Genomic DNA, 22444 nt, shown 5'->3' with positions numbered 1-22444 from the left:
TATTAGCCAGAGTAATTTGTGTAAGCATTTCCATCTCACTGACTTTTACATTACTAGGTCTATAGCAGCACCCTACTAAATATTTCATTCTGTCCACTTACACAACACATCATACTTCTTTAAAACTACTGTCACTGTTTGCTCCTTGCATGTCCACCCTAGATCACCACAACTTCTCTGTTATCATCATCATTACCACTCCTCCTTTTTTGCTTTGTCTGTCTTCATGAAAGATTCCATCCCTCCAAATGACAAGTACATTAAGATATGTTTTTCTTTTCAGTTTTACAGTGATGCTTGCAATAACTGGAGGGGGAAAAAAATTGAAAAAAAGGCAAATGAAGAAAACACATCTCTTGCATACATGATAAATATGCTTTCTAGTTCCTCCCTTGTAAAAGTCAATGGGTGAAAATTCTGTCCATCTCTACTTTCATCTCCTTCATATTTCATTTATACCACTCATTACCTAGAGACAAAATTAGCATCACTTCTCCAACTCCCATATGGATGAAGTTTTTTTTTTTTATGCTTCTCCATCACCATCAAATTCCTGACATGTACCCTCAAGGGGGTGTACAGGATGGTATGATAGTACTATATGAAAAAGCTTACATCGTTACCAACTTCCTATCAAAATTTTCCTCCAATTCAATCTGTTATTTGTCAAGGCTCCAACATTATCAGATCTTATATTTTTGTCTTTTAAAGCTCTTTTTACTGTATCAATCTACTTATATCTTGGTCTTCCTGTGGGTCTTTTTCCTACAAACCTGGCAGAGAACACTTGTTTTGCTAATCTTTCCTCTCTCTCATTCTGTTTAAGTGAACATACCACCTGAAATTAACTCTGCTAACACATTCCTGGATGCTAACAATGTCAAGTTCTTTCCTAATATTCTCATTTTTTTAATATGATTGCCATTGATGCCATTTGTTCACACCCCTAATCTTTCTCAAGACTCTCATATCTGTGGTCTCTAGTCTTTGGTCAAGTGTTTTGTTTCTAACCCCAGTCTCAGATCCATAAGTTAAAATTGGTTTGAACACTGTCTTGTATACAGCTAGTTAAGTGTTTTAACTAATTTCTCTCTTATTCCATATAAATTATTCATTTGACTTCCTACTAATGGCTTTGTTGATTTTGTTGCCTATTTCCATATTTAATTACCATCTTCACTAAAAAATTGTGCCTAAGTAGCTGAAATGTTTTACTTGTTCTATAGGTTCTCCATTTACGATGTGGTTGATATTTTCAATGTTTCTGCCTGTTTTCATTTCTTTGTCTTATTGCTTCTTATATCGCTTCCTTATGATCCTTTATTAGAAAAAAAAAGCAGAAGAATCTTTGAAGAGATTAGATATCAAGCCTTGTAGTGTGAAATCCCCCCCCCACCCAAGTATGAATCCTGTTGAATCCAGTTTCAACCTACTGTTTGCTTGTGACTCATCAAACAACATGCTGTTTGCAGAGTCACAGACACTAATGTTTAAATTTGCCTGTATTGCTACAAGTTCTGCAGCCTCCACAATTCTTATAGGTTTGGACATAAACATTTTACTGTATATAATTCCTGTCTGTATCCTACTCTCTCCTTAATTAAATTATTATTATATCTAATTTTAAAACCAGACAAGGGCCATATAACCCTCAATGATGATATTATTCTATCACTTTAATTATTAAAATGCTGTTCTTTCTTGAAAATGAAATGGATTGAATTTTAAAAAAAAAGTTGATTACAGATTAAATTAGTTTCTCCAGTTAAACCTTTGACACTTTATGTACCTGTACATAAATGTTAATTTTCTTTTTAAGCAGTCATTCATTTATTTTTTACTCTCTCATTTGCTGTTGTCACAGCATACTACTCATGATTCTAAAAAAATTAAGTCTTGTTAATTATCTTGATAAATAGATGTACTGCAGGGGGGGGGAGTGAGAAGTTGTGATAATCATGAAGGAATTGTGATAGAACGATGTAACTTGCACATTATTCTACATATTCTCCACGAAGTCTTGTTAATTATCAACCAGTCGGCCAACCTTTGCCAGCAAAGGTTGGTCAATTGGTAGAGCCTCTGCTACTAATGGTTCACAAAAAGTTAAGCAAGTTTGAGCGCAGTTAGTAGTTGGAAGGGGTTCAATTGTTTGATGCTGTTGGCACACTCTGCCTTGATGAGTCTTTGGACTCCCTGGAGGTGTCACATAATAATAATAATAATAATAAAGTCTTATACACTTGTTACAGCACTGCTGTGTCATTTGCAATCCTCCGAGAAAAAATGTCTTTCCCTTGTTGCACAAACCATCATTTTTGTTATGGGTGTTTATCAGAACTTTTCACCCCCCCCCCCTCATTGTGCTGAATGAATGCAACAAAAAATTTAGTGTTCTTCATTTTCAAAATACTGTCTAGGCCTAAGGATTGAAATAACAGAATAGGACTAGTTTTTCTTTATAGCCACCTATTAAAAGTATTTCTCATAAAAATTTCAAATTTTTATGTACTTCACCCTACCCCACATAACACACAATTTTTTTCAGCATCATAATCTTTTTTCTTTTTTTTTTTTTTTTTGCAAACTGTGACAATTTTTTCTATAGAAGAAACACTTCAAACAACATGATTTGGTGCACAATACAATATATTTCAGTTATCTGAAATATGTATAAATGAAATACACACACACAAAAATAGACTTATAGATTCAATCTCTGGCTTATAGAGTACAGTATCAAATGGGTACCAAGAGCACTTAAAACATATGAAGCAGGTGACTGCCGTCTTGAAAAAAATTGGTTTGTCTGAAAATACAAATAAATCAAAAAGTATACACCTTGAGCATTAAATTGGCAGTTAAAAAAAAATCAGAAATTGGACAATCTGGAAATGAGCTGTGATTCATTTTTAAACCCTCTAAAATTTTTGGAAGTTGGAAGTTTATTTTGCACTTGGTTAGACTATAATTAAACTAAATTTATTATACCCTCTAAAATTGTAAAAATTTTGTGGATCTGCTAAATAAAAATGGCTATCATAAATAGGATGTCAAGAAAAATAAAAAAATTAAAAAAAATATCAAAAATTTAATTTGATTAATTTTTAATTTGATGTTTTCACATGGAATGACCCTACCAAAATAGGCTCAATTCATCATTGAGTCTTGAGCCTATTTTGGTAGGGTCATTCCATGTGCAAATCTCCTTCAATCAAGGTCATGTAAGAATCCTATTTGCTGTTCACTGGAAGAGATAAAAAAAAATCATGAATTTGAACTTGTTTTTCAATGTAAAATATTGTTTAAAGAGATGCTTCAACATTTTTTTTTTTTTCATATGGCATTTGTTTATATTTGTTTGCTAATTATCTGAATATGAACAAAGATATATATATATATATATATAGGTAGGTCTTGACTTATGACGGGTTACGTTCCAACCTCTCCGTCGTAAGTCGAGGACGTTTGTTAATTCTTGATTTGTTTGATTTCTGTTATAATATTTTCATAAATTAAGTTTCTATATAACTTAAAACAGTGAAAAATGTATAAACTTACATAAACATTTATAAATTATTTATTAGCACTTATAAATACAAAATTTAGAAAGAAAAATTTAAGAAAAAAATACATAAATGTATATCAAAAACGGTGCACTTACTTTGAAATACCTTTAAATATTAGTTAACATAAACAAAAAAACTTATTAACAGTGTCTTTAATTAAACAGGTGAGTAACTGTTACTTATTTGGACGATATGGTTATTTCTCGTGATTGGGAGTAGAAATAAGAAAATTGGTTAATGTTGTCTATTGGGTTTTTTTCTTTCTTTCTTCATATATTTCATGATAACACCTGACTGCTTCTCGAATTTGCTTTTTGACTTTGGTGAAGCGATCAGTGTCTTGATCCATATTTTTGAGTAGTCCTTAATTTAGTTTAGAAAATAATTCAGCTAATCCTTTTACAGTAAATTTTTTTAACGATTTCTCTTCTTCATCTTCCTCATTATTCCTTTAGTCTCCTACAACTCTTTCATTTTGGAAAATCAAGTCTTGATCTAGAATATAGATCAAGAATATAGAAGAATTAGCAGATCACGAAGAAGGTGAACTGACAATTCTTCTATATCGGTAATATTGATTTCTAAATCCAGTTTTCTTGCAATTTCAACGGTTTCTTCATCAGTTTGTTCTAACATACTATGCTAATTGTACTCTTCGAGTGTCTCCTGCGGTAGTAACTTCTTCCAAATTCCTCGCATACATTGTTCTGATACTTCCTTCCATGAAGGTCCAATGTTCTGGATACATTGTTTAATATTGTAATTTTTCCAAAACTCGCGTAATGCTATAGCATCATTGTCCATTGCTGTTATTGCTTGAGAAAATGTAATTTTCAGGTAATATGTCTTGAATGTAGCAATCGAACCTTGATCCATAAGCTGAATCATAGCTGTTGTATTGGGCGGTAGATACATCACATTTATATTTTCATTCAAATTGGCAATGTGAAGAGGATGTCCTGGAGCATTGTCAAGCAGCAATAGAATTTTAAAAGGAATGTTTTTTTCAAGACAGTAGGCACGTACTTCTGGAATAAAACAATTTAAGAACCAGTCTTCGGATAAAATAATTGTCATCCAAGCCTTAGGATTACTCAGGATTACTCTGTGTACTATAGGAGTAATCCTATAGTACACAGGCAATTTATTCTTGTCAATATTTTTCAAAGCTCTGGGGTTTTGTGAACGGTAAACAAGAAATGTTTTAATTTAAAACCAGCAGCATTTCCTCCAAGAGGAAGCATAATCCTATCTTTAAATGCCTTAAAACCAGGCCCCGATGTGGCTTCTCTGTGAATAAGTTTGTTCTGGCATTCTTTTCCAGAACAGTTCGGTTTCATCTACGTTAAAAATCTGCTCTAGCAAATATCCTTCATCTTTTATCATCTCTTTCAGATTTTTCTTGAAAATTTTGGTACTTTCAAAATCAGAACTAGCAGCTTCTCCCATTATTCGTATGTTATGTAAGTTAAATCGGCTTTTGAATCGATAAAACCAACCTTTACTAGCGTTAAACGTATTCTTGTTGTATTTATCTTCTGGTTGTTTCCTTAAATTGTCAAATAGGCTGCGTGCTTTTGTTTGAATCATAAACAAACTGAGAGGAATATTCTTGTTGACTTGATCATCTATCCATATCATCAAAAGCTTCTCCATTTCATGAATTGGCCCTTCTCTTTTTTTTCATTAAAATTGTACATTTCATATTAATTGCCCCCTTTAGCTGCCTCTATTATTCTCGATTTATCTTTATGATTGTTGAAACATAGGAATGCGATAGTTTTTCTTCTTGTGCTATTTCACCGACTTTCTTTCCTTTGTCATATGCTTTAATCACCTTCATTTTAACATCTAAACTTAAAACTTTCCTCACCTTTTTTATGTTGGAATTTTCATCAGTAGTTTTACTTCTTTTACTGGACATGATAGGATTATGACAAGATACAAAAATTGCAACGAGAGAAAAACGAACACTTAGACTGGCAGATTAGCAACTAATGTGCCAAATGCTGTGATAAGTTAGAAGTGGATGAATCATAGCTGCGGCTGTTGCTTATTGGTGATAGACTTTGCTTGTCGACTAACGGCGACGTGCAATGCGTATACAAAAGCAATGTGATATACTGTGTGTATGTATATATATGCTGGCGGCAAAGTTAAATTAGAGAATTTTTAATAATAATAATTGCTGACGGCAAAGTTAAATTAAAGAATTTTTAATAATAATAATTACTGGTGGCAAAGTTAAATTAGAGAATTTTTAATAATAATAATTTCTGGTGACAAAGTTAAATTAGAGAATTTTTAATAATAATAATTTTGGCTGTCGTAAGTGCAAATCATCGTAAGTTGAGTCATAAGTCAAGGACTACCTATATATCTTTACAGATGAGTTGTAGTTAATATATCAATGTATAAATTAGTTTGTCTGAAAATGCAAATAAGAAATCAAAAAATATATGCCTCAACATTAAGAATAAGCATAAATACTATGAAATAAGCAAGGTTTAATTTATAGCAGGGGTTATCATTGATCCAAAGATCTATATAAATAGTTCACTGCATCAGAGAATGGAAATTATTTTCTTTTAATGAGAGAGTGGAGTGATTTTGGTGTTTATGTTGCATAATATCTCTCCAAGGTAATATAAACAATTGAAAATGTTGACTTTTGAAAAGACATTATATAATCTCTTGGTGGATTTCCAAAATGTTAATATGTTAAGGCATAAGGCTGAGGATGCTTTTATAGAAAAATTCACATCATTTATATATTTTATGCTTCTTTGGATTATGTATCAATAGTGAATTAAATACATCTAAATTATGCTTCAGCTGCTCGCTATATAGGTGATGTGCAGACTAAAGGTATTGCCCTTGTGCCTAAAAGAGCAATGCATGTCATGCAAGGTGAAGTTAACAGGGTTTTATTGCTTGGCTCTGACTGTGTAGTTCCTGTGTCATATCAGGTACCTCGTAAGGTAAGTGCTTCAAGATAGTTATATGTTTTAATATACATATTTTCAGCTATTTGATATTTCATTATATTCTGACTACTTATCACATAAGTATGGTATGATGGACAGTTTATAAATAGAAATCTATTTATAAACTGTCCATCATATAAAAATTTAAATAAAATTTTTATATAAAATAAATTTAAATAAAAATAAAAATAAAAAGTTTTCTTAATTTAAAGTGTTGCAGATACTAAAATAAAGAGCCAAAAGGCTTCAGCTCTGCGATGTAAAATTATATAAGTCAGGTGGATATTAGATCCAGCATTATTTCAAAGCCGAATGTAGAAACTATGAAAGTTTCATAAAGTAAGTTGACCAGAGAGCTTATGGGATTACATTCATGAGTTGCCTTACTATGGATCACATAGAAGACATAGGTAGTGCCCAATTCACCGCACCAGCTGTCAGGTCAGTGAAACCTTATCAAAATGGACTAATAAAAGGCGAATATATATATATATGTGTATATACACACACACACACCCAGTCAATTGAATTAGAGATACCTGCCGTGTTTGCAAAATGGTGCTGTGGTTGCCCCGGTGAATAGAATAGTGCCATGTGACAGGGATGTCGTCAGACCTTGTACTGACCATTTGAGTAATAATCGAGCACAGAATGGGGAAGACTCGAGCGAATTCTATCGCGACCAGACATATGGGGCACTCCATCTCCGAAGTTGTGCAGGTACTGGGCTTTTCAAGGGCCACTGTGTCAAGAGTGTACCGTGAGTACATGGAATCGGGTAAAACCACAGCCACCAGGGAAAACTTCCGTGGTGTACAACATGTCGATGACAGGGAATGGCATCTGCTGGCTTGGATGGTAGCAGCGGACAGACAGGCCACAGTGCTGCAAATCACTTGCCAATTCAATTCTGGACAACAACTACGTGTGAGCAGCCACACCATCCAGAACAATCTCCTCGCTATGGGGGTACAGAAGCCACCGCCCTACTAGGGTACCTCTGCTTACTGCACGTCACAAGGCACAACGATTAGCATGGACCCTCGATGCATGGGAAAAGGTCACCTGGACTAATGAGTCATGGTATACACATTGGTACACGCTGATGGCAGGGTATTAGTGCATCGCCAAGCACATGAAGCAGTGAATCCCTCGTGCCAGCAGTGTACAGTTCAGGCCGGTGGTGGTGTTGGTGGTATTCTCGTATAGGGACTGTTTACGTGGGATGAAATGGGTCCCCTGGTACATCTACCATCGCCCCTCACCAGCGAACGATACAGGGACCTGCTGTCAGATCATGTGCACCCTGCAGGAGACCCACCTACAGCAAGACAATGCACCAGCCCACCACTCCCAAATTGTGGCCTAGTGGGTGGATGAACACTCCATGGACATGAGGATGCTTGGCTTGACCCTGAGGTCCCCTGACCTCAAACCTATTGAACACATTTGGAATACTGTCAAGAGAGAGATATGTGCCCTTGCCCCTACTCCGACCAATTTCCATGCATTGTGGGAGGCTGTGCAGCGGTCATGGATTAGTTTGGCTCCCCAACGTTTGCGGTGCCTCGTGGAGTCTATGTCACGCCGCATCGTTGCCGTCATCGAGGCGAAAGAGGGTGCTACCTGCTGCTAGGCAGGTATCACCTGCCTAGCAGCAGGTGATACCTGCTATATATGCGTATAGCAGTATATATGCTTGGGTGGTGCCTACATCTTCAATGTGACCCATACTAAGGCAACTCGTGAATGCCAGGGAATGTATTCCCATAAGCTTTCTGGTCAACTTACCTTTCGAAACTTTAAAAGTTTCTACATTCGGCTTGAAAAAATTACATTAATGCCAAAAATATGGATATTAATTATCATTTCGTCATTATCATCATTTTCTAGAGAAATAATCTCACAGTTCTGATGAACAACTTTTTCCAAGATTAACCTGTTATTTAGCCAAAGTATTCACACAATATACTGGCAACGCACCTTCACACATAAAGTAGAAGGCTCAGGCAAGAAAGGTGACCAGCATGGCAAGGAAGGCAAAATCAGATTATGAGAAGAATCTAGTTGAGCAGGCCAAAGGAAATCCCAAAGAGTTCTTTTGTTATATGACAGGTAAGAGGAAGAATGAGTATGGAAGATTAACCTTAATGAGTGACGATGATCACGAAGACACAGAAGCGGATAAAATAGTTGACTTACTTGAGTGACCACTTTGCAAGGGTATAATATCCAAATGGTGAGGTTACTGCTTTAACATATGAGACAGACACTGGGAACAGAGGTTGATGAATTGGAGGTTCTTATGATATTCAGAATCTCAATGTAAATACAGCTGTGGGATTAGATGAGATATCAGCTAGGGTTTTGTAAGAATGTGCAAGGTAACTGAAAATGCCTTTGATTTGGCCCTTTAATTGAAGTCTCAACTGGTAGAGTTCCAAGGGAATGAAAAGAGGGCAAAATAATTTCCTTTCATAGGGGAGTTCTAAGACTGCAGTAGCAAATTATAGGCCAGTCAGTATCTCGGGCATTGTGGTAAAAGTACTAGATAAGTTGGTAAAAAAGAGAATTCTAGAATTCTAGATAAAAATACTGTATGAGGGTCAACACTTTGTGAAGGATCAATCATGCCTTAGTAATTTACTAACTTTTTATAATAGAGTAACAGCTGAGTTGGATAAAAGAAATTTCTACATGGTGATTTTGCTGAATTTTGCAAAAGCATTTCACAGAATACCATATGGAAATCTGTTATGCAAATTAGAACAAATAGAGATGGATATGAGTTAAGTGGATAAGAGGGTGGCTGCTGGACAGATATCAGAAAATGCTATATGAATGATCAGAATCGAGGCAAAAAACAGGTGACTAGTGGTGTACTGCAAGGTTCAGTGCTGGGAGCATTCTTGTTTAATTCATGCATAAATAATATGACCCGAAAGGAAATATTTATTTGTTTGCTGATGAAGTTCATGGTGGGACTTAAAAGCTGTATTGAGGTTGTACTTTTTTAATGATCTGGCTATTTTTTCTGAAGTATCATGGATGTAAGGAATGGTGATGGCATTTCTGAAGTCCTTCTGAAGAGATGGACGGGGAATGGGGAAGAACACTTGATTATTTTTTTAATTATGTATTCATAGCCATTGGAAAGGAAGGTGTTGTATGTGTTTGAGTTCGGTTGAAAGAGTAGTTTTACTGAAAGGATTGTGGGCCCTATTGGTCAGAGTTTTAATAATGCCATATTGCTGGGAGGGGTGGTGGTGGGAGAGTTTGTGAATGTATCTGCCTGTATGAGTAGGTTTTCTATATACAGAGAAAGAAAGGTTACCATTAGGAAGGTGTGTTACTAAGGTGTGTAGGAAGGGTAAACTATTGTTATTTTACTTTTCCATCGTAAACTGGATTCTGAATGTAGAGACTATTGAGGTGACTGAGGAAGGAATCTAATGTGTCTGGGCCATAAGGCCAAATAGAGAACACATCATCTACATATCTTAGCCAGATAGAAGGTTTTAGGGGGGAAGAGTCAATGGCTCGTTTTTCAAAATTTTCCATGTAATAATTGGCAAGAGGGGGGAACCCATGGCAGTTCCCTCTATCTGTTTGTAGATTTTGTTCTTCCAAGAGAAATAACCAGAGTTGATGGCAAAGGAAAAGAGCTCTAAAATATCAGAAGGAAAAACGTTTTTTAAGAGTGTTAAGGTGTCAATTAGGGGAATATTTGTAAACAAAGAGATTATGTCAAAGCTGACCAATATATCTGTATTATTTAAAGTAAGATTTTTAATTAAGTTTTTAAAATGGGTGGAGTTTTTTACATAAGATGAGGTAAGACCAGTGAGGGAGAGGGGTCAAAGAGTTAGCTAGCTTTTTGATAATTTGTAGCAAGGTGCATTGGTGGCATCTACTATAGGTCTTAGGGGAGAATTAGGCTTGTGGATTTTGGGTAAACCGTATATCCGGGAGCGACGAGAACAGAATGGTTTTATTTTTTTTGCAATGTCAGGAGGCCAGGAAGAAACTTTTTTAAGTAGTTTTTTAATTTTTTAACTCGAGTTTTTGTGGGATTGTGTTCCAGTGGTATGTAGGTAGCGCGATCACGGAGAATAATATCCATTTCCCGATTATATTCTGAGGAGTTGAGAACAACAGTGGCATTACCCTTATCAGTTCTGGTGATGACTATACTTTTTTTCTTTCCGTAATTTTTTGAGGGTAGAGAATTGATTGGAAGATAAATTAACTTTAGGAGGTGAAGAACGGGAGAGAATGTTAGCTACGTCAAGTCTGATGTTATCAGCTGTTTCCGGAGCTAAGTGACAGATTCCACGTTTGATGTTGTACATGATATCCAATACAGGAACTTCAATAGGTGTGATGCCAAAATTGTGTCCAAGGCTTAGTGCACTAACAGCGTCTTCACTAAGTCTTTTAGAAGACAGGTTGACTACTGTATGGAGCGGTTGAACTTCAGGTAGCGGTTTAGATTTGCAAAGATTATTGAACTTTTTGATGTGCTTATTTTTTATTTTCTGGAATTCTTTTTGAGAGGAAGCTTCTGAGATGCTAAGGAGAATCGACCAGAGTTAAGGATTGAGTATAATGGAGAGCTCTGTCTGTAATGAGACAATGGCGGCGTTTGTCGTAGCGAAGCTGGCACGAGTTTCAGTAATCTGCTCTCGTAATAGTGCCAGACTAGCATGTTTGTATATCCGGAGGGCTTTATTAGATTTAAATTTGGTTTTAAGCCTAACACAGTTAGGAATAACTCGAGTCCTGACATCTTTTTAAAAAGGCCAGCCGATTTAATAGCCTCGATAAGCGTAGTTTTGACTTATCATATTGTTTTGCTTTGCGTGCTATTTCATCAACATGAATGATCAGAATACATGTGTCGAGGCTTAAGTGCTGTGAAGAATTCATGTTAGAGGTTTAATGGAATATTGACAGCACTGAGAAAGGATTAAAACTAATTTTAATTCTTCCAATATTTCGTCTCCGTCACAGAAACATCTTCGGGGATTACAAAACCTTTTTGTCACAACACACACACAAATACAATAAAAAGTGAAACTAAAGTGCTATCTAGGTGGTGTGCCCTCTATATCTATTTGCAGGTGGCCTGGGATATCAAGAGGGATCTCTAATAATTAAAGTTTCCCAAATGTTGGGAAGTTTAATGCAACCATATTTGTTTAAATTACGTTGATTCCTGAGTGCAGATGCAGATTCAGAGAATAGTCTTTCTTTTTTGAATTTACTATGGTGGAGCATGGTAGTTTTTTTCCAGGAGATCCTGTGAGATGTATCCAAAACATGGTCTGCAAGGCCAGATTGACCATAATCGTCTTTGCAGATGTAAGAACTGTGTTCTTCTAACCGGATGGATGCTGACTTGCACGTTTGTCCGAAGTAGGCAAGTTTACAGGAACAAGGCACTCCATATACACCAGGCACTGAGGAGGGAGCTGATTTTTAGTGGAGCAGATAAGGGTAGCAAGTTTACGGTGGGGCTTAAAAGCTGTATTGAGGTTGTACTTTGTTAATGATCTGGCTATTTTTTCTGAAGTACCATGGTGTAAGGAATGGTGATGGCATTTCTGAAGTCCTTCTGAAAAGATGGACGGGGAATGGGGAAGGACTTGATTATATTTTTAATTCTGTAGTCATTATAGCCATTGGAAAGGAAGGTGTCGTGTATGTGTTTGAGTTTGGTTGAAAGGGCAGTTTTACTGGAACAAAGATTGTTGGCCCTATTGGTCCGAGTTTTACTAATGCCATATTGCTGGGAGGGATGGTGGTGGGAGAGATTTGTGAATGTATCTGCATGTATGAGTAGGTTTTCTATATTCAGAGAAAGAAAGGTTACCATTAGGAAGGCGTGTTACTAAGGTGTCTAGGAAGGGTAAACTATTGTTATTTTCCTTTTCCATCGTAAACTGCCATGGGTTCCCCCCCCCCCCTGCCAATTATTACATGAAAAAAATTTAAAAAACGAGCCATTGACTCTTCCCCTCTAAAACCTTCTATCTGGCTAAGATATGTAGATGATGTGTTCTCTATTTGGCCTCATGGCCCAGACACATTAGATTCCTTCATCAGTCACCTGAATAGTCTACATCCAAGAGTCCAGTTTATGATGGAAAAGTAAAATAACAATAGTTTACCCTTCCTAGACACCTTAGTAACACGCCTTCCTAATGCTAACCTTTCTTTCTCTGAATATAGAAAACCTACTCATACATGCAGATGCATTCACAAATCTCTCCCACCACCACCCCTCCCAGCAATATGGCATTATTAAAACTCTGACCAATAGGGCCAAAAATCGTTGTTCCAGTGAAACTGCCCTTTCAACCGAACTCAAACACATACACAACACCTTCCTTTCCAATGGCTATAATGACTACAGAATTAAAAAAATAATCAAGTTCTTCCCCATTCCCCGTCCATCTCTTCAGAAGGACTTCAGAAATGCCATCACCATTCCTTAAATCCATGGTACTTCAGAAAAAATAGCCAGATCATTAAAAAAGTACAACCTCAATGCAGCTTTTAAGCCCCTCTGTAAACTTGCTACCCTTATCCGCTCCACTAAAGACCAGCTCCCTCCTCTATCAGTGCCTGGTGTATATGGAGTACCTTGTTCCTGTAAACTTGCCTACTTCAGACAAACATGCAAACTCTGAACAATAGGGCCAACAATCTTTGTTCCAGTAAAACTGCCCTTTCAACCGAACTCAAATACATACACGACACCTTCCTTTCCAATGGCTATAATGACTACAGAATTAAAAAAATAATCAAGTTCTTCCCCATTCCCCATCCATCTCTTCAGAAGGACTTCAGAAATGCCATCGCCATTCCTTAAATCCATGGTACTTCAGAAAAAATAGCCAGATCATTAAAAAAGTACAACCTCAATGCAGCTTTTAAGCCCCTCTGTAAACTTGCTACCCTTATCTGCTCCACTAAAGACCAGCTCCCTCCTCAGTGCCTGGTGTATATGGAGTACCTTACTCCTGTAAACTTGCCTACTTCGGACAAACATGCAAGTCAGCATCCATCCAGTTAAAAGAACACAGTTCATACATCTGCACAGACGATTATGGTCAATCTGGCCTTGCAGACCATGTTTTGGATACATCTCACGGGATCTCCTGGAAAAAAACTACCATGCTCCACCATAGTAAATTCAAAAAAGAAAGACTATTCTTCGAATCTGCATCCGCACTCAGGAATTAACCTGATTAAACAAATATGGTTGCATTAAACTTTCCAAAATTTTGGAAACTTTAATTATCAGAGATCCCTCTTTGCATCCCAGGCCACCTGCAAATGCCCATAGAGGGTGCACCACCTAGATAGGACTTTAGTTTCACTTTTTATTGTATTTGTGTGTGTGTTGTTACAAAAAGTTTTTGTAATCCCCGAAGATGTCTCTGCAATGAAGACGAAATATTGGAAGAATTAAAATTAGTTTTAATCCTTTCTCATTGCTGTTAATATTCCATTACACCTCTAACATGAATTCTTCACAGCACTTAAGCCTCAACACGCATAAAGCTATAATTGGTTTTTAAGCATTGTGTGACTTGGAAGGGATCCCGTCCTAGAGGAGCTTGCATAATAAAAAAATAAAAATCATTTTAGTAATAAATAATATTAAAATATTAATAATAGCAAAATATTCTGGAGGTTGTTGAAGAACCTTAGGAATGGAGGAAAGAGTGCTGTAAAAGGAGTTAGAGATGATAAAGGTGACATGAAAACGGAAGAAAAAGATATTCTTGAAGTATGGAGTAATTACTTTGAAAAACTGCTAAATGAAACAAGCAGTTAAAAAAAAAAAAGGGAAAAAAATTGAAGGCAGATAAGGGAAATTCAACAGTGATTTTAAACACCAGTGATTACGAAGATAAGATTAACAGATTATTGTCGGATACATCAACCTACCGTGTCCTAGTCACAGACCCAACACTAAAGAACCACAATGATACCAACGATTTAATACGTCATATGGAGAACTGGTCTATAGACTTAAAACGAAAATTGAAATCCATGCATCCACTAACACCAAGACTATATGGCGCTCCTAAGGTACACAAAAATGGAACACCACTACGCCCGATTGTGGATGGAATCAATTCGCCAACTTATCTGTTATCCAAACACCTGGCAGGCCTCCTCAAACCTCACATCCATAATTTGGACACTTATATACGAAATGCGCAACATTTCATTGAGAAACCGAACAACATCTCTATCTCCAATACGGATTTACTCACCAGCCTGGATGTTACATCTCTATTCACTAACATCCCTGTGGAGGAAGTTATCAACATTTTAGGAAATTTGCTCCCACAAGACATCACTTCTCTGTTCCGTCATTGTTTAACATCAAACTTTTTCTTATGGAATAAAACCATATATCAACAATTGACTGGCCTTGCAATGGGTAGCCCCCTCTCTCCATCTTGTGCTGATCTCTTTATAGAGGATTTCATCATCATCATCATCATCATCAAATTCCTGCCGTGCACCCTCAAGGGGTGTACAGGATATGACAGTACTACATGAAAAAATTACATCATTAATAACTTCCTATCTACAATTTTCCTCCAAATCAGTCTGTTACTTGTCAAGACTCCAACATTACCAGATCTTATATTTCTATCGTCTAAGGCACTTTGTACCGTATCAATCCACCTATATCTTGGTCTTCCTCTGGGTCGTTTTCCTGCCAACCTGGCAGAGAACACTTGTTTTGCTCTTTCCTCTCCCATTCTATTTAAGTGACCATTCCACCTGAGATTAGCTCTGCTAATGCATTCATGGATGCTGACAATGTCAAGTTCTTTCCGATATCCTCATTTTTAATATGATATTGCCATTGATGCCATCTGTTCACGCCTCTAATCTTTCTCAGGACTCTCATATCTGCGGTCTCTAGTCTTTGGTCAAGTGTTTTACTTCTGACCCAGCTCTCAGATCCGTAAGTTAAAACTGGTTTGAACACTGTCTTGTATACAGCTAATTTAGTGTTCCGACTAATTTCTCTCTTATTCCATATGAATTTATTCAATTGACTTCCCACCATACCAGCTTTGCTGATTCTGTTGTCTATTTCTATATTTAATTTACCATCTTCAGTAAAAATCGTGCCTAAGTAGCTGAAATGTTTTACTTGTTCCACAGGTTCTCCATTCACAACACAGTTGACATTTTCAATGATTCTGCTTATTTTCATTGTCTTTGTCTTTTTATTGCTGACCTTCATACCATATCTATTACAACAGCAATTGAATTTAGTCAGAGAATCTTGCAGACTTGTAGCAGATTTATTTAGAAGTATAACATCATCTGCATAAAGCAAAGAGCTGAGATTAACACCTCCAATTTTTATATCAGGTTTAATACCACTTTCCTTCATAATGTGGTCCATATAGATAATGAATAACAGAGGGGATAATGTACATCCTTGTCTCACACCAGATTTAACATTAAACCATCGTCCTGTACTTATTTCAATTCTAACTGCTGACTTACAACTCAAATAAAGACTAAGTATTGCTTGATATAATGCCCCATTGACACCATATAACTGAAGCGTATTGAATAGCTTCTCTCTTGGCACCTTGTCATATGCCTTTTCCAAATCGACAAAACTTAAATATAGATCTTTGTTATATTCCCATGCTTTCTCGACTATTTGACGTAAAGTGAAGATCTGATCCTGACAGCCTCTATTTGGCCTGAATCCAGCTTGTTCTTCACCAAGATTTTCTTCCACAATTCTTCTCAACCGTTTCTCAAGTATACTTGCATAGATCTTGCCAGGAACACTCAGTAGGGAAATTCCTCTGTAATTCTTCTCACATTCAGTTTTATTTCCCTTTTTATATATGGGTACTATGAGAGCTCTACTCCAATCATTGGGAATTCGTCCCACTGTCCAGGCTTTCTGAACTATGAAGTGCAACCACTGCAACTTTTATACCACCATACTTCAGCATTTCTGGTCGAATATCATCTACTCCTGCTGCCTTTCCTCATTTCAAGCCTTTGATGGCTTTTTCTACTTCAAGTATGGATATGTATTCTTGACTGCATGCCTGGTCAGTGTTTTTTATCACTGTGCTGTCATCACTGCTTGTTTCATTTAGCAGTTTTTCAAAGTAATTACTCCATACTTCAAGGATATCTTTTTCTCCCGTTTTCATGTCACCTTTATCATCTCTAACTCCTTTTACAGCACTCTTTCCTCCATTCCTAAGCTTCTTCAACAACCTCCAGAATATTTTGCCACCTTCTTGATATTTATTTTCTATATTCTTACCAAAGTCCTCCCATGACTTTTGTTTAGCTAGTTTTACACACTGTTTAGCTTTCTTACATTTGTCTCTGTATTCTGTAAGAGTAAAAGCTGACTTATTTGCTAGGAACCTTTGATATGCTTTCTTCTTTTCCTTCACTGCCTCTTTAACTTCCTGTGTCTACCAGGGAGTTCTGATTTGTTTATCCTTGCACACAACCTTACCACATGCCTCTCTGGCAGAATCAATCAATGTTGTCTTCAGAGTTTGCCACTGAATCTCCAAGGTTTGATTCCTGTTCTCAAACTCTTTCATTTTCTTTTCAATAATCTTTCTATATTTTAGTCTACAGTTGACATCTGAGAGCTGCTCAACTTTTATTCGCTTTAAAACTTTCTTACATGTTATTCTTTTCAATATGAAATTCAATTTTATCCTGCTCAAGACTAAATAGTGATCACTTCCAATTTCAAATCCTCTGTACACTCTGGTGTCCTACACCAGGGAGAAAACATCACTATCAACAATAACATAGTCAATGAGACTTTTCTTATTCCTAGCCTCTTCTCTCCATGTGAATTTGTGCGCATTTTTATGTTGGAACATGGTGTTAGTAATAACCAGTCCATGTCCTGAGCAGAAATCCAACAGATATTTGCCATTATTATTAGCTTTGCTCTTTTCTCCAAATTTTCCCAAAATATTTTTGTATGTCTCACAATCATTTCCTACTCTGCTATTTAGATCCTTAACAAGGACCAACTTTTTCTTTTTCATTGTGTCAGTTGCTTTTTCTAAAGCCTCAAAAAATTCCTATAATTCTAACTTAGTAGAACCTTCTGTGGGACCATAGGCACAAATAAGTCTCATTGTCCAGTTCCCCATTCTCATATTTGCCCACATTACTCTACTTGAGACTGACTGCTATTCAAGAAGATTAGCTTTGCATTTAGTGTTGAATACTATGGCTACTCCCTTCTTTTCCTTGATTGTCATTGCCTGAATATAACATTTTGTATTTATTGCTCAGAAAGATCTCACCAGTTTTGGTCTTTTTTGTTTCGGTCACCCCTATTATGTCGATCTGGTACTTATCTAATTCCTCAGCTAGCTCCATTTCTTTGCCATTCAGGCTTCTTATTTGATAGTACCGATCTTTAACTCTAGTGATATTGAGTTGGGGTTTGTTTTCAGTTTTGTTCCAGTAGCTGACTTTTCGCTGTTCGCTTTATTTCTTTATGGAGGATTTTTGAAAGTAAAATCTTAACTCAAACAGACCCTAAACCCACAGTATGGTGGAGATACGTGGATGATATCTTTATCGTTTGGAACCACACAAAAAAGGATTTGTTCGACTTTCTTAACAAAATCAACTCTACATCACACAATCAAATTCACTCTACAACTTGAAGAAGATAACAAATTATCATTTGTGGACATTTTAATTAAGAAGCTTCTGAACAGTGGTATCAACCTCTCAGTTTACCGCAAATCTACCAATACAGGACGTTATTTACATTTCACTTACTCACACCACATTTCTCAGAAACTTAGTATTGTACATATGTTGAAGAACCGTGCCTCTCTCCTTACAACAGATCAACAAGACCTCCAGGAAGAACTATCCCTGATATCCACCAACCTTACCATGAATGGATTTCCTCGAACACTCGTCCACAAGATACTTTTCTCTGAACCCCGACAAAGACAACAAGATGATGTATGTTATATTTCTACCATCATCATTCCATACTTGGGGACAGTTTCCAATAAGATTGCTAGACTCCTTAGACCACATAAAATAAGAGTGGCCTTTAAACCCACAGAAACGATTAGACAATTCTTAAGATCTTCAAAAGATAGCCATCCTTTCTCCAAATATGCTGGAGTTTATAACATACCATGCTCGTGCGGCTTGAATTACATCGGCCAAACTTCAAGGAGCCTTGAAATTAGGCAAAAAGAACACATAGGTGACGTCAATAATAACAGAGAAGAAAAATCGGGATTAGCTTTTCATTTCTCAAGAACGAACCATACCATAGAGTGGGATAGAAGCACAATTCCTTACATGGAGGAGGACTTCCGCTCCCGAATTTTTAAAGAGGCCGCAACAGTTGCCCGCTGTACACAAAACCTTAACAGGAACCAAGGACTAATCTTGCCCGTGATCTGGAAGACCCTTATCAGATCCTTCAACTCGCCAGAACTGAATTATAGTGCCAACTATAGAACGTTCCTAAATAACAACAAGTGATATCATCCACGCTCTATGAATGTATTGTACGCACTCTGTTCTTTGTTTAATATAATTGGAATCGGTTGATTATAGTTTGTAACAGTTTTTTACTTTTTAGTGCCGTACATCAGTTATGTACCCTGAAGATGCCAACAGACTTAGTTGGTGAAACTAGTTGGTATAACTTAGTTGTTGTTATATGCATTTGATCAATATAATCCCAATAAAAGTATTTCCTGAAACAAGCAGTGATGACAGCACAGTGGTAAAAAACACTGACCAGGCATGCACACAGGAATACATATCCATACTTGAAGTAGAAAAAGCCATCAAAGGCTTAAAATGTGGAAAGGGAGCAGGAGTGGATGATATTTGACCAGAAATGCTGAAGTATGGTGGTATAAAAGTTGCAGTGGTTGCACTTCATAGTTCAGAAAGCCTGGACAGTGGGACGAATTCCCAATGATTGGAGTAGAGCTCTCATAGTTCCCATATATAAAAAGGGAAATAAAACTGAATGTGAGAAGAATTACAGAGGTATTTCCCTACTGAGTGTTCCTGGCAAGATCTATACAAGTATACTTGAGAAACGATTGAGAAGAATTGTGGAAGAAAAGCTGGGTGAAGAACAAGCTGGATTCAGACCAAATAGGGGCTGTCAGGATCAGATCTTCACTTAATGACAAATAGTCGAGAAAGCATGGGAATATAACAAAGATCTGGATTTAAGGTTTGTCGATTTGGAAAAGGAATATGACAAGGTGCCAAGAGAGAAGCTATTCAATACGCTACAGTTATATGGTGTCAGTGGGCATTATATCAAGCAATACTTAGTCTTTATTTGAGTTGTAAGTCAGCAGTTAGAATTGAAGGAAGTACAGGAAGATGGTTTAATGTTAAATCTGGTGTGAGACAAGGATGTACATTATTCCCTCTGTTATTCATTATCTATATGGATCACATTATGAAGGAAAGTGGTATTAAACATGACATCAAAATTGGAGATATTAATGTCAGCTCTTTGCTTTATGTGGATGATGTTATACTTCTAAATAAATCTGCTACAAGTCTGCAAGATTCTCTGACTAAATCGAATAACTGTTGTAATAGATATGGTATGAAGGTCAGCAATAAAAAGACAAAGACAATGAAAATAGGTAGAATCATTGAAAATGTCAACTGTGTTGTGAATGGAGAACTTGTGGAACAGGTGAAACATTTCAGCTACTTAGGCACAATTTTTAGTGAAGATGGTAAATTCAGTATAGAAATAGACAACAGAATCAGCAAAGCTGGTATGGTGGGAAGTCAATTGAATAAATTCATATGGAATAAGAGAGAAATTAGTCGGAACACTAAATTAGTATACAAGACAGTGTTCAAACCAGTTTTAACTTATGGATCTGAGAGTTGGGTCAGAAGTAAAACACTTGACCAAAGTCTAGAAACCGCAGATATGAGAGTCCCTGTAAAAGATTAGAGGTGTGAACAGATGGCATCAATAGCAATATCATATTAAAAACAAGGATATTAGGAAAGAACTTGACATTGTCAGCATCCAGGAATGCGTTAGCAGAGCTAATCTCAGGTGGTATGGTCACTTAAATAGAATGGGAGAGAAAAGATTAGCAAAACAAGTGTTCTCTGCCAGGTAAACTACCCAGAGGAAGACCAAGATATAGGTGGATTGATACGGTACAAAGTGCCTTAGACGATAGAAATATGAGATCTGATAATGTTGGAGTCTTGACAAGTAACAGACTGATTTGGAGGAAAATTGTAGATAGGAAGTTAGTAATGATGTAATTTTTTCATCTAGTACTATCATATCCTGTACACCCATTGAGAGTACTTGGCAGGAATTTGATGATAATGATAATATTAAAAATGAAACCACATCACCTGCTGTAGCCATGTTTTTTTTTTGTAATTAAATTTGAATGCTTATTTGAAAAGGGATAATAACATAATTGTTACAAATAATGAAGAAGGTAATATAATTTTTTTTATTTTTGATTAATATTTGGCTCTTTTTAGTACAAGATGTGACATAATTAGGAAATGACAACAAAGTTGACAAATTTGCGAATATTTCAGAAACGAGTGGATAGTAATATTTTCACTAGAAAAAACAAATACCAATATCAGAATTTAGTTCAACTGCATTTTACTAACATTCAAAGTTAAAAATTCACTTTTTTGCTGTTGAGCACTTTATGGGTCCTCCTCTTGCCTTTATTACAGCTTAGCATCAGACAAAATCAATTTCCTGATGGATGCAACTGTGAATTCATGGTTCCATACCCTTATAATGGTTTCTTGGAGCTCCTGATGTGTTTTTGTACTTTAGTATGTTATTTCGTAGTTATGTATTTCAGTCTTCATTTGGTACCACAAATTCTCAATACAAGTTGAGATCTTTGCTGTTTCCTGGCCATAGTAGTTTCTTAACCTTCAACAAAAAATAAAGATTTTTTAAGTACTAAACTTAATTTGTATGGTACATTGTAGGGTTATAACAGCATACTTACACTTTTTGACACCTATGACAAGGAGCAAAGTCATTCTGAAAGATGTTGTTTGTCGTTATGATAAAGTGGTCTCTGGTAGTAGGCAGCAATTATTTAAAAATTTTCTGGTACACTTGTGCATTCACTGAACCTTTTGTGAAATGAAAGCGACCAACACCCTGATACGACATGCAGCTGCAGATAATCAGATGGCTGAGAATTTGACTGTTGAAACCAGGCAGTCAGGGATGAATTTTTCTCCTGATCTTCTTCGAATTGTCTGTCTGCCATAGGCAGTTTGCTAATTTTTTCTTTCGAAAAAATTATTGGTGATTTTTGAGGTAGAACTGCTTTAAAACTCAATCTTGTCATGGTGTAGACAGTGGCTTTCTTCCTTTCAGCAGATCCAGTTTCCTTTATTTTTGACAGCAGCTCTACCACAGTAGATTGACTAAAGGAAGATATTTCACGAGAGGAATAGCCTTCTCTATTGAAAGCTCGAATCACACTTTTCGAGGTGTTAACTTCATGTAACCAGTCATTGTGATCTCAGCATGAAAATGCAAAACTGCTGTCTCTTTATAGCAGAAAAATGCCAACCTGTTCGCTGAGTAGTCAGCATATCTGCTCTCTGGACAAATGGCTGCAGGTTCGAATCCTGCCATAGGCATGGATGTCTGTGATTGTCTGTGAAAATATTAGTGGTGGTGGTGGGCGGTAGATGGCGGTGTAGATGATGATTGCAATTCGTTGTAGTTGGTGGATTGAGTGATGGAGAGAGAGAGAGAGAGTTGTAGAATAGATGCCCTCCCTTGAT

General features: G+C 36.5%; 1 protein-coding gene across 1 annotated transcript in view; it reads left to right on the top strand.

Annotated features, from left to right (window-relative positions):
• pod1 (coronin) overlaps positions 1-22444 on the top strand; it is a 434089-nt gene that overhangs the window by 235547 nt on the left and 176098 nt on the right. Inside the window, exon 12 of the mRNA XM_090401146.1 lies at positions 6405-6550. Coding sequence (XP_090257272.1) covers positions 6405-6550 — 146 coding nt within the window. The remainder of the gene's footprint in view (positions 1-6404; positions 6551-22444) is intronic.

Source organism: Typopeltis vanoorti, chromosome 12 (assembly GCF_054136105.1).
Source record: "Typopeltis vanoorti isolate ZY-2024b chromosome 12, IOZ_Tvanoo_1.0, whole genome shotgun sequence".
Taxonomy (NCBI): domain Eukaryota; kingdom Metazoa; phylum Arthropoda; class Arachnida; order Uropygi; family Thelyphonidae; genus Typopeltis; species Typopeltis vanoorti.
This window is presented reverse-complemented; position numbering and strand designations above follow the sequence as displayed.